The sequence below is a fragment of the Pongo pygmaeus genome, chromosome 14 (genome assembly GCF_028885625.2).
Source record: "Pongo pygmaeus isolate AG05252 chromosome 14, NHGRI_mPonPyg2-v2.0_pri, whole genome shotgun sequence".
Classification (NCBI taxonomy): Eukaryota; Metazoa; Chordata; class Mammalia; order Primates; family Hominidae; genus Pongo; species Pongo pygmaeus.
Genome location: NC_072387.2, coordinates 32,524,267 through 32,536,107, shown reverse-complemented (window position 1 = coordinate 32,536,107; position 11,841 = coordinate 32,524,267). Strand labels below are relative to the sequence as shown.

Sequence of the window (11,841 nt, the reverse complement as noted above, 5' to 3'; positions counted from 1 at the left end):
CCCCAGGTTCTTGAGGTCTTGCCGACCCTAATCCTCCCATCTCTCCTCCCCACTCCCTCTCTAAATTGTTTCAGAATTCCAAATTCTTATCTGGATCCGGCAAATTAATTCAGCTACTCTTCAGAGTCTCTCAGTTATTCCCAAATTCTCTCGGAAGCTTGAATTTACCTATCTAAATCCATTCTCAAAAACACATTGGCCTTTTCTAGCCGGGACATCTCCAACAGCAGTTGCTGTTAGAAACTGCAATTTCCCCTTCTCAGCATACACATTTTTATAAATTGATTTATTGATAGGCAAATTACATTTTTTAAAAAAGGCGTGTGTGGGTTTTCAGGGAAGCCTGGACAGGACGTGGGCGCGCCGGGAGCTCGCCGGAGCAGCTGGTCTGGCTCTGGGCGCCCAGCGGGCACCAGGGCTGTACTCACCTGGACGCCGGACCCGCCCCCTGGAGACCCCGCCCCCTGGCGTTCGGCTACTAAAGGGAAGGGGATTCCCAGGGGGTCCCCAATCCTGGACTCTCCCGACCCCTAGCTGTGGGTCCCGCTCCCTGCGCGCGCCGGCGGGTTTCCTACCCTCCGAGGCGTCCGCTGGCCTGCGCCCTGACGAGGACCTGGGCGGGGCGGGCGGCATTTAAGGCTGGTGGCACCTCCCGGGTGCAGCGGCTGGCGATCGGCCGTGGAGGTGCTTGCAGGGCCCGCGCCGCCGCAGGTATCTCCACCGCCACCACCTCAGCCACTGCCACTGCCACAGCCACACGAGGCCCCCCACCGTGCGCTCCGCCACTGCGGTCCCGGATCCGCGCTCCACGCCCGCAGCCCGCGGCGCCACCAGCCCAGCATGCACCAGGTGCGTGCAGCCCCCGCGCCGGCCGAGGACGCGAGACCCTGGGCCAAGGCCCCCGGGGACCGGAGCAGGCTGACGGGAAGCGAGGAAAAGGCGAAAAGAAGAAACGCCCCGTCCCGGGGCAAGAGGAGGCCGCCTTTCCTCTGAGCGCCCCCCGGCCTGGGCACCGCTTCTCTGACTCCCCGCCACGGCTCCGTGCGGCCGCCGGGGCTGGCTGGGGAAAGAAGCCAGTCCAGAGGTGCGAGGAGGGGCCAAGGGGTCCTAGGCCAGCTCCGTGGCACCTGCGGGCTCCGACTCGGAGGATGGGGTGACATGGATGCGTTGCGGTCTGAAAAGCCCTCCGGTTAGGGCCCCCTGATCAGAACTGAGGGTCGTAAGCTTAGTGGGTGCCCCCTCCCCAAGAAACAGGACGCACAGCTGTTGTGTCCTCTGGGAGGCACACCTCAGAGGAAACCTCGAGGTTCCTTAGGCACCTCGAGGTTCTAAGGAAACCTCACAGCTCCTTGGAGGCATCAGTCAGAAGTTGTGGGGATAACTTCCCACCTGCTCCACCCAGAGAAGGGTCACCCTGAGGAGCTGCTGGCTGGCCTGTGTCCACCCCGCCTCCCCTCTACACGGGCGGAGAGGAAGCCAAGGTCGGCGGGAGGTGGGGGAGAGACTCCACTGTCCGACTCCTTCCGGCCTCCCCAGAGGAGGGAAGGAAAGGGAGAAGGGGCTCCTGACTTCTGCAGGTCCTGACCCCGCAGAGGGGCGCTCAGCACCTCTTTGGAAACTCCATTTGGGGCCAAAATTGCACCTGGGCTTCTCTTTCAGAAAACCCCGGAAATCTACTCCGTGGAGCTCAGCGGAACTAAGGACATCGTGAAAACAGACAAGGGGGATGGCAAGGAGAAGTACAGGGGTCTGAAGAACAACTGCCTGGAACTCAAAAAGAAAAATCACAAAGAGGAGTTTCAGAAAGAACTCCATCTGGTCAGTAGCCTTAAGCCACAGGGGTCCTGCCGGCTATGGCCCTTCCTCGCAAGAGCTTGCCCCTAGAACCTACCTCTTACCACAGACATTCAGTCTGAGGGATTTGAAATCCCCTTGAGATTGGTTTCCTTGTGTGTGCTGTGTGGTGTCTGCGTGGTGTGTCTGTGTGGTGTATGTGTGGTGTGTGTGTATGGTGTGTATGTGTGGTGTGTGGTGTATGGTGTGTGGTGTGTGTGTATGGTGTGTGGTGTGTGTATATGGTGTGTGTGTGTAGTGTGTGGTGTGTGTATGTGTGTGGTGTGTGTGTACGGTGCGTGTATGTGTGGTGTGTGTGTGGTGTGTGTATGTGTCTGGTGTGTGTGTATGGTGTGTGTATGTGTGTGGTGTGTGTGTGTGGTGTATGTGTGTGGTATATATGTGTGTGGTGTGTGTGTGGTGTGTGTATGTGCGTGGTACGTGTGGTGTGTGTGTGTAGCGTGTGGTGTGTGTGTAGTGTGTGGTGTGTATGTGTGGTGTGTGCTGTGTGTGTGGTGTGTGTATGTGTGTGGTGTGTGTGTGTGCGCGCACGCGTGTGTGTGTGTGTGTGTATGTGTGTGTGTTTTGAATGGTCTGATAGTATCCACCCAGAGGTCAGGGCCTCTGCAGGATTCCTGCATTCTGGTTGGAGGCAGGCCCTGTAGAACTCAGAAGGAAGAGCCTCTGATTCCAGGCCCCACAGGCATGGCCAGACCTCTCTCCCCGCAGCTGCTTCAGTTGAGTTAAGTAACCACTTGCCAGTTTTCAATTGATTAGTAAAACTATCTGAGCTGGAACTTCTGAGGAGGAAAACTGAAGCCCCTAGGCCATGCTAGATTGCAGGTATGAAACCGCATGGAAAAGCAATTTCAGTGGTAAAAATGTGGAGCTTGGATTGGGAGGACCTCAGGCCCCATCAGAGTCCCACTTCTCCACTGAGCTGAAACTGGCAACAAATGACTGACCCTCACTGAAGGTCCATTTTCTTTATGTAAAATGGGAAATAAATAATTTGCTGGGGTTCTATGAGGGGAAAAATGAGATGAGGATTTTGTAATTCGCGTGCTTTAGGGGAGTACAATATTATTATTATTAAGGAAAAGCTCTGGAGTTATTAAAACTAGCCTTTTTTTGTTTTTGAGACAGAGTTTCGCTCTTGTTGCCCAGGCTGGAGTGTAATGGTGCTATCTCGGCTCACTGCAACCTCCGCCTCCTGGGTTCAAGCGATTCTCTTGCCTCAGCCTCCTGAGTCACTGGGATTACAGGCGCCCGCCATCATACCCAGCTAATTTTTGTTGTTTTTAGTAGAGACGGGGTTTCCCCATGTTGGCCAGGCTGCTCTCGAACTCCTGACCTCAGATGATCCATCCGCCTCGGCCTCCCAAAATGCTGGGATTACAGGCATGAGCCACTGTGTCCAGCCCAAACTGGCCACTTTAATAATAAAACTGCCTTGGGTCTGAAATGTGACAGATTTTATCTTGGGAACACCGAAGGGGAAACTTCTACACGAAGCTTGAGATGGGCTGGATTGTCCCCACCGTCCTTGGCAGATCTTAAAGCTCTGTGACTCCCGAGGGGAGTCTCTTTTGTGCTAGAGAGCCATTTGTTAAGTATTCAGAAACTTGACAGGCTGACTGACATCCTGTTAGCAGCTTCAAATTTGGTTCTAGTGAGAAATCAGCAAACTCTACTAATCCGAGCTTTGTATTTATCTTTCCTGGAGAGTTTGTTAAACATTTCACAGCACACCACTGGGCATTTGTCCGTATCTATCATGACAGACATTTAAGAACACATCCCTGAAATTGGACTGACCTCAATTCAAATCCCAGTGTAACTGAAGTTCAGTTTCCTATTTTGAAAAATATAAGAATTTTTTTTCTACCTCTTAGGGTTACTAGGAGGATTAAATGAGATAAAAGGGGGAAAAGACAGCACAGCACCAGACGATAGATAGTTCTTATTATTTCCCATTATCTCTAGCATTTAAGATTGAAGACATATCTGTTTTTCCCTTGACATTACAAGGGTCCTGTAATTCTCAGCAGCATATTGAATGCTTTTGCCTCCCAACGTTTCTTGGCAAATTAGTGCTTAATGACAACTGAAGTATCCCGGCCTTTGGATAAAAGGGCCAGGCAATGACCCAAGGGGTGGGTGGGGTGCTGCCCTGTGCTAGTCCAGTGCTGGCCAGCAGAGGGCACCCCAGATACACACCACCACCTCGACCCACCCCTCCCCATGCTCTCATCCCCAAGCCCATGGTGAAGGGACTTTAAAGTCTGAGGTCCATGCATGCAAACAATGGCTCCGATCATCCACTACCTGTATCTGCCCAAAACTTAGTGGGTTGTGCTGTGCTCTGTGCAGAACACAAGCCTTAATCTTCTGAATCCCCAGCAATATCACACTCAATCAGTATTAGTAGAAGGGATGAAGGAGCAAAACAGAATCTGGCTGAGAAGAGGGCTAGAAGCAAGATAATAATGATAATAATGAATTCTGTTTTATTGGAAGGCCTAGTCTCTTACTGCAACGTGGAACTATTTTTTGCATGTACTTAAGAAAAGAGATGATGTAAGCACCAGTCAACAGTATCAATCTTTGTTTCAGACAATGAGGGTTTAAAAAACCCTGAGTGCTGGACTTTCTAGGGGGAGCGAGGAAGACTTACCCTAGGTTTTCTGCTACAGGAAGAGACTTCTTGTCCTTTAGCCCAGTGGTTCTCAAAGGAAGAGGAGAAGAGGATTCCCCCACCCCTCTCCCAGGGGAAAAATGGAAACATTTTTGGTTACCAGGACTGAGTGGAGGATGTTAGTGGGTGGAGCCCACAACAAAGAATTATTTGCCCAAAATAGCAGCAGGGCCACAGGTGAGAAACCCTGCTGTAGTCTAATGATTCTGTAGCAGAATTCACAAGTGGCAGCCACAATGGTGTGGGTTTACTCAGCAGAACTTTTACCTGCAGGATTTCTCTGCCCAGTGAGCTCCCTGAGCATCACAGCTTGAGTGAGGGAAGCTGCTCTTCCCTGCCAGAGCCCACACAGCGAAGGAGGAGGAGTTGTGCCAGCCTAGGAAGCGGTTCTAGTGTGGTTTTGCCATCAGCCCCAGCCAATCCTAGGGTTCAGGCCTGAGGGAAGCCTCCAGCTCACTGACACCTGGAAGACGAGGGTGCCAGAACCTGTATGCCCTGGAGTTCAGATTGAAGCAAGGTGCATGGCTTTGTTCAGAAAAGCTGCAGGCAGCTTCTGGGTAGTAACAGCAAGTGCAGGATTGTGCTGACTCAGGGACAATCACTCCTGAGGCAGTGCCATCCTTCGCTGGGCAGCTGCCTGGCACAGGGGTTCTTTCTCTCCCGTCCCCCACACTCCTTGATCCCCTCCCAGCCTCAGGGCTGCTACACCCAGATTCCATGGCTGGTCAAAGCTTGGGGCTTGAGTCTTTTGGAATTATCTAATTCACTCTGTTCTTCCTTTCATGGACTTCAGGATGACCACAAACTCAGCAATAGGGAATTGGAAGAGAAATATGGCACAGATATCATTATGGTGAGTCGTGGGAACGAAGGATTTGGAAGAGAAGCCTCCCAACTCTACAGAGGGAAGGCTGTGTGTGGCGTGGGGGGGTGTGGAAGAGTAGCGGCACCTTCAGGAGGAGGGGCCCCTGCAGCACCTTTGAGACTGCAGTTATTTGCATCTGGACACAGTTCAAGTCAACAGAAAAACCTGCTCTGGGGCTCACACTGGCCTGGCAGTGAGGGGGACCAAGAGGGACAGATGACCCCTGGCCTCAAGGAGAAAGTGGCCGGGTAGGGGAGGCAAATGTGTACGGAAGTGTCCTGAGAGTCACTCTATCCCCCTGGGATGGCCACAAGAAGTAGGAACGCTATGCTGGGAGAAAGGTGGATTCTGACGGAAGGGGCCAGAGCTGGCTCTCGGGCTGCTGCCATGTTTGCACTGGGACTCAAAATGCTTCTGATTTAAGCTGGTGGGGGACCCCAGGGCCAGTAAGCACAGAGTCTGCTTGGAGAGAATCTGGGCTTGCCGGAAGCTAGTATATGTGGAGAGGGGACAGGTGCAGCAGGAATGAAGCCAGGAAGGGTGAACCTGTCAAAGTATTCACATTAAACTAATGAGTAGGAGCTGTCTTAGAGGCAGAAGGGACATAGTTTCCACACAGGGAGGTGATTTCATTGGTTTTCAAAAGGCAGTTCTCGTAGAAGATTCTTTTTTTAAAGTGAGAAATGGAAGGGTCTAGAAGAATGGAACAATAGCCCAGGACTGTGAAATGAGGATCTGAAATAGTGTCGAAAGACCTTACAGGGGCGGGACGTGGTGGCTCACGCCTGTAATCCCAGCACTTTGGAAGACTGAGATGGACAGATCACCTGAGGTCGGGAGTTTGAGACCAGCCTGACCAACATAGTGAAACCCCGTTTCTACTAAAAATACAAACAATTGGCAGGGCGTGGCGGCACATGCCTGTAATCTCAGCTACTCGGGAGGCTGAGGCAGGAGAATCTCTGAAACCCAGGAGGCGGAGGTTGCGGTGAGCCGAGATCATGCCATTGCACTCCAGCCTGGGCAACAAGAGCAAGACTCCATCTCAAAAAAAAAAAAAAGGGCTGGGCGCGGTGGCTCACGCCTGTAATCCCAGCACTTTGGGAGGCCAAGACGGGCAGATCACGAGGTCAGGAGATCGAGACCATCCTGGCTAACACGGTGAAACCCCGTCTCTACTAAAAATACAAAAATTAGCCGGGCGTGGTGGTGGGCGCCTGTAGTCCCAGCTACTCGGGAGGCTGAGGCAGTAGAATGGTGTGAACCTGGGAGGCGGAGCTTGCAGTGAGCGAAGATCGCACCACTGCACTCCAGCCTGGGTGACAGCGCGAGACTCTGTCTCAAAAAGAAAGAAAGAAAGAAAGGAAGGAAGGAGGGAGGGAGGGAGGGAGGGAGGGAGGGAGGGAGGGAGGGAAGGAAGGAAGGAAGGAAGGAAGGAAGGAAGGAAGGAAGGAAGGAAGGAAGGAAAGAAAGAAAGATATTGCAGAGAGACACAACCAGCAGGACTTGCGGGGATTTTTATTGAGCCCCTCATCTCGCTAGTCACGTCATAGCAGCAGGAGGAGGAGAGCTGGTCAGGTGATGGGCTGGGGTGGGGGCAGGGAGGTGACAGCAGGGAAGGCAGGAGGGTGGAGGCGATGATGAACTTATTGTGAGTTATACCAGAAGTCTCTCCGGAACACCCCTGAGGAAATGTTCTGCAGTTATTCGGAAAGATGAGTCTGGGGTTCTGGAAAAGGAATTGAAGTGGAGGGACATGGGATCGAGGTGGTGAGCCTGAATCTGGCCATTCAATAGATATTTGAATCACTACCACAGAAAAAGCATGAGACCCAGGAGAGAACACAAAAATGACCAAGACTGGCCTGTCATGGTGGCTCAGGCCTGTAATCATAGCACTTTGGGAGGCCAAGGTGGGCAGATCACTTGAGGTCAGGAGTTCGAAACCAGCCTGGCCAACATGGTGAAACCCTGTCTCTACTAAAAATATTTTTAAAATTAGCCAAGTGTGGTGGCGGCTGCCTGTAATCCCAGCTATTTGGGAGGCTGAGGCAGGAGAATCGCTTGAACCCAGGAGGAGGAGGTTGCAGTGAGCCGAGATCGCACCATTGCACTCCAGCCTGGGCAACAGAGCGAGACTCTGTCTCAAAAAAAAAAAGACCAAGACAGAGTCCTGCCCTTTAAGTAGCTTACAACGTAATTAGGGAGAAGAGCTGTCTACAGACTTGTCCACCAAAGATCGTTTGTGGGGGGAGATTCCTGTGAACATGTAGGGTTTCAAAGGTGAGTGTGCCTCATGGATGGCAGGCCCCCCAGGGCAGGGGCTGCTCACATGGGCTCAGGGCTTGGGTAGGACTTATGCCTGTCAAGATGAATGAGAACTTAGGCTGGATGTGTAGAAAGGTAGAAAAGGAGCAGGTGTAAGGATGGAAACTAAAGCCACATGCTCTCTATGCAGAATTCCAGAAGCTTCCCTATTTCCTGGGGAGTTACTGCATTGCCCTTAGCCCTGGTGAGCAGCTTCTTCATTCCAAGTCCTCCTTCATCAAATTAGTCCCCTCGCCAGATAAACCTCTAAGAAACTAAAACCCCTTAGCAGAGCAGAGTGCAGTGGCTCTGAACCCAGTCACCACGTTGAACCTGGTCGCTACCATTGACAGGCCAGGTCCCTCCAGCAGGTTATGTAATTTCTCTGTGCCTCAAATTCCACCTCTGCGAATGATGAGACCAAGGAATAATGGCCCCTGCCTCAAGGGTTATTTTAAAGACTAAATGAGTGAATATACAGAGCACAGTGCCTGGCTGGTATTAAGCATTACATAGTCTTTCAAAAAAGCTGGGCAGCTGGAGAAGTGAGGCACGGTCTGCTTTTCTCGGGACCTTCTTTGGGCATGTTAATGCTTCACCCCAAGCTGCAAAAATATGCAGCCCAGCCCCTGAGGGAGGAGGAATGTCTAATTCATATTTGTTTTGGTTGTGCATGTGCTTTGTTTGGCTTTCCCAGGGTCTCTCCAGCACCAGAGCTGCTGAGCTCCTGGCCCGGGATGGGCCCAACTCCCTCACCCCTCCCAAGCAGACACCTGAGATCGTCAAGTTCCTGAAGCAGATGGTGGGGGGGTTCTCTATCCTCCTGTGGGTGGGCGCCTTTCTCTGTTGGATTGCATATGGGATTCAGTACTCCAGCGACAAGTCTGCATCCCTGAACAACGTAAGGCTCTGGGGTGTCCCCTCCTGGTTTTGCTGGCAGAGCCATCCAGTGAGGCCTCGGGGACACAGCTGGGGGCTGGATGCCACTGCCTAGGTGTGGGAAAGTCAGGCATTTTCCCAGCTGTAAAACAGAAATTCTATCTGGCTTTCTGATGTTCCAGAGGCAGTGTGGGCATGAAGAGGGATACACAAGACACCTTGAATTTTTAAGGGGGAGAAAATCTTCATCCATATGAAGTAGTGTGGGGCTCTGTCTCCCCCAAGCTAACCTCTTACTTTAACACGGAGAGCGGCTGTGCCTGCCGAGACATGAGTACCAAATCCACAGAACTGAATTGGCCGACGTGATGCCAAGAGACAGAAGCCAGAGGCAACAGGCTACATGTCATAGGATTGGATTGACATGAAATGTGCAGAACAGGCACATCCTTGAAAGCAGGAACCAGATCCATGATGCCAGAGCACGGGACAGGAGCAGGGAGTGACAGCAGAGGGACCAGGGGGATCTCCAAGCAGGATGGAGATGCTCTGAGGCTGCGGTGGAGGGTGGTTTCACGGCTCTGTAAACTTAGAAAAAAAAAATCAATAAGTTGCGCACTTAACATGGGTGAATTCCATGGCCTGTAAATTATACCAGGTTATAACTGCCAGCGTTGCATCCTCCCGTGGAGAGCTCTAGCCCCAGGGCCTGGCTGCTTCCCGCTGCCGGTTTCTCTGACTGACGCCCTTCTTCTCATGCAGGTGTACTTGGGCTGTGTGCTTGGCCTGGTGGTCATTTTAACGGGGATCTTTGCTTATTACCAAGAGGCAAAAAGCACCAACATCATGTCTAGCTTCAATAAGATGATCCCTCAGGTGAGTGGCAGCCACCTATCCTCTGGCCTCTGGTGACTCCTGGGTGAGGAAGCCTCAGCTGGGAGGGGCACAGGGCCCTGAGGGCTACGGGTTCCCACTTCCTTCCCTGTCGGAGCAATCGTGGGCGAATTAACCCATCTGTCAGAACCCCAGTTCCTCACAGGATTTTGATGGTCAAATGAGGCACCACCCAGGGCAGTGCTGGTTAGCGCAAGGCATCTTCTGTTCCTGCTCCTCAGTGTTTGTGGATAGTCCTTCTGGGTTCTGGAAGGGACCTGTGGAAGGTCAGGGAGTGTTCTTTCACTGGCAGCCAAGGAGGCCAGCCTGCAATTGTTTATCTGTGACCATTTTTGCTCCTGAGCCCCAGAATGCATTTGGCAGGGAAGCCCAGTGCTCTCTTCTTCCCCAAAAACCCCTGTCAGGTGTCCACACTGTCTCTGGCCCAGAGAACTGTGGGCTAGAGGAGAGATTCTGGGTGGAAAAGACGCCTCCTGCCAAGCTTGAAGCAGGAGATCACCTTGTTAAAGTTTCCCTGACACTCGCAAGATTATCACCCTCCCCAGCCCCATCTTCAGTGTTCTGCCCAAACGCCCAGCCAGGATTGCTCACCCTTAGTGGTCTCCTTTTCCAGGAGGCCCAGGTCTCTGGCTTGGCCAGATCTGGCCAACAGCGACTCTTCTGTTCCAAGAACATCTCCATGAGCTTAAGAAAAAGTAATTCTTAGAGTCTTTAGGCCTCAGGTGAAGCAGTCTTCTGTTTCATTCTTGCTATTCTGACAGCCTCAGGCTCCAGCAGCAATACTTTGTCCACAGGGCCAGGTGCAGGCTGCTTAACAGCATGGACTCAACAGTGACAGTGACCAGGAAGTTCCAAGGCCTCTGTCCTGGGGTTCGGTGCAGCACAGACTTGGGAGGAGGGCCGGTGTCCTTCCAGGATCTGAGGCATCTGTCATGGTTTTCTTCTGCAGCAAGCTCTCGTCATCCGAGATTCTGAGAAGAAGACCATCCCTTCAGAGCAGCTGGTGGTGGGGGACATTGTGGAGGTCAAAGGAGGAGACCAGATCCCCGCAGACATCAGGGTGCTGTCTTCTCAAGGGTGTCGGGTAAGCGTCAGGGGGCATCCATCCCAAGGACCATGTTCTAAACTCGCTGGCTCTGTGGTCTTTCCCAGCATCAGTATAAGAGGCAGGGAATGAGGTACCCAGCTGTGAACCATTTTCAACGTTTCTTTTAGGTGGATAACTCATCTCTCACGGGGGAGTCTGAGCCCCAGCCCCGCTCCTCTGAGTTTACCCATGAAAACCCCCTGGAAACGAAGAACATCTGCTTCTATTCCACAACGTGTCTGGAAGGTAAAACGCCTCTGGCTCTCAGCCCACATGTCCACCTGTGTCCTTTCTCCCTCCTGGGCTCTCAGGTCTGTCCTTTGCCACACCCTGTTACAAAGCTCATCCCAGAGGAATCGTGGAACTGAAGGGCCTAGAGGACGATGCTTTGCCTCTGGAATGTGGTGTGCCTATTGATTGTGCCAGCCCCCAGAGAGGGCTGCAAGCTGGCTGCACTCCCCTCCTAGCTGAGGACCCCTGGAATAAAATGTCTACTTCCCCTGTAGGCACTGTCACCGGCATGGTCATCAACACGGGTGACCGCACCATCATTGGCCATATTGCCTCCTTGGCCTCAGGAGTTGGAAATGAGAAGACGCCCATTGCCATTGAGATCGAGCACTTTGTTCATATTGTGGCAGGAGTGGCTGTCTCCATCGGCATCCTTTTCTTCATCATCGCTGTGTCCCTGAAGTATCGAGTCCTGGACTCCATCATCTTCCTCATTGGCATCATTGTGGCCAATGTGCCTGAGGGCCTCCTGGCCACTGTCACTGTGAGTCCATGCCGTTAGACAGCCTGCACCCGGCTCTGTGGACAAAGCATTGGTGCTGGGGAGGCGCCCACACAAACTGCAATCTCCCCTAACTCCAGAGCACCACGCCCTCCCCACCAGGGACAACCGTGGAACATTCTGAATAGACTGTTCCTTACAGAGACAAAAAAAAAATGGTCATATTTTTAATATTTGACTGCGTTTTCCTTGAAAACATTATGCTTTCAATCTGCAATTCACACAGCTTACTCTGCCCCTTAAGATCTAGATAAGACAGACTCCACCATTCACAGGTTTTCTAGAAGCCTGATGCTTTCCCCACATTTCTTTGGCAGTTTCTACAACTTAGGCATTTAGGCACATTGCCACACTCCACTTACCTCTCTTAGGGAAAAAAAAAAATTCCTCCAATTTTTTCCTGCCGAGGACTCCAGCCCTTTCCTGGCCAACCCTAGACCCAGCTGTTTGTATGGGCCCATGTCATTCAGTCCCTAGAGAAGAGC

The 11,841-nt window shown here is 52.3% G+C and overlaps 1 protein-coding gene across 1 annotated transcript in view; it reads left to right on the top strand.

The window, feature by feature from the left end:
• The first annotated feature begins 508 nt into the window (after positions 1–508).
• ATP12A (ATPase H+/K+ transporting non-gastric alpha2 subunit) overlaps positions 509–11,841 on the top strand; it is a 31,545-nt gene continuing 20,212 nt past the window's right edge. The window contains exons 1-8 of the mRNA XM_054445973.1: positions 509–849; positions 1,660–1,818; positions 5,325–5,384; positions 8,401–8,604; positions 9,345–9,458; positions 10,426–10,560; positions 10,692–10,809; positions 11,070–11,338. Coding sequence (XP_054301948.1) covers positions 841–849; positions 1,660–1,818; positions 5,325–5,384; positions 8,401–8,604; positions 9,345–9,458; positions 10,426–10,560; positions 10,692–10,809; positions 11,070–11,338 — 1,068 coding nt within the window. The 5' untranslated portion in view covers positions 509–840. The remainder of the gene's footprint in view (positions 850–1,659; positions 1,819–5,324; positions 5,385–8,400; positions 8,605–9,344; positions 9,459–10,425; positions 10,561–10,691; positions 10,810–11,069; positions 11,339–11,841) is intronic.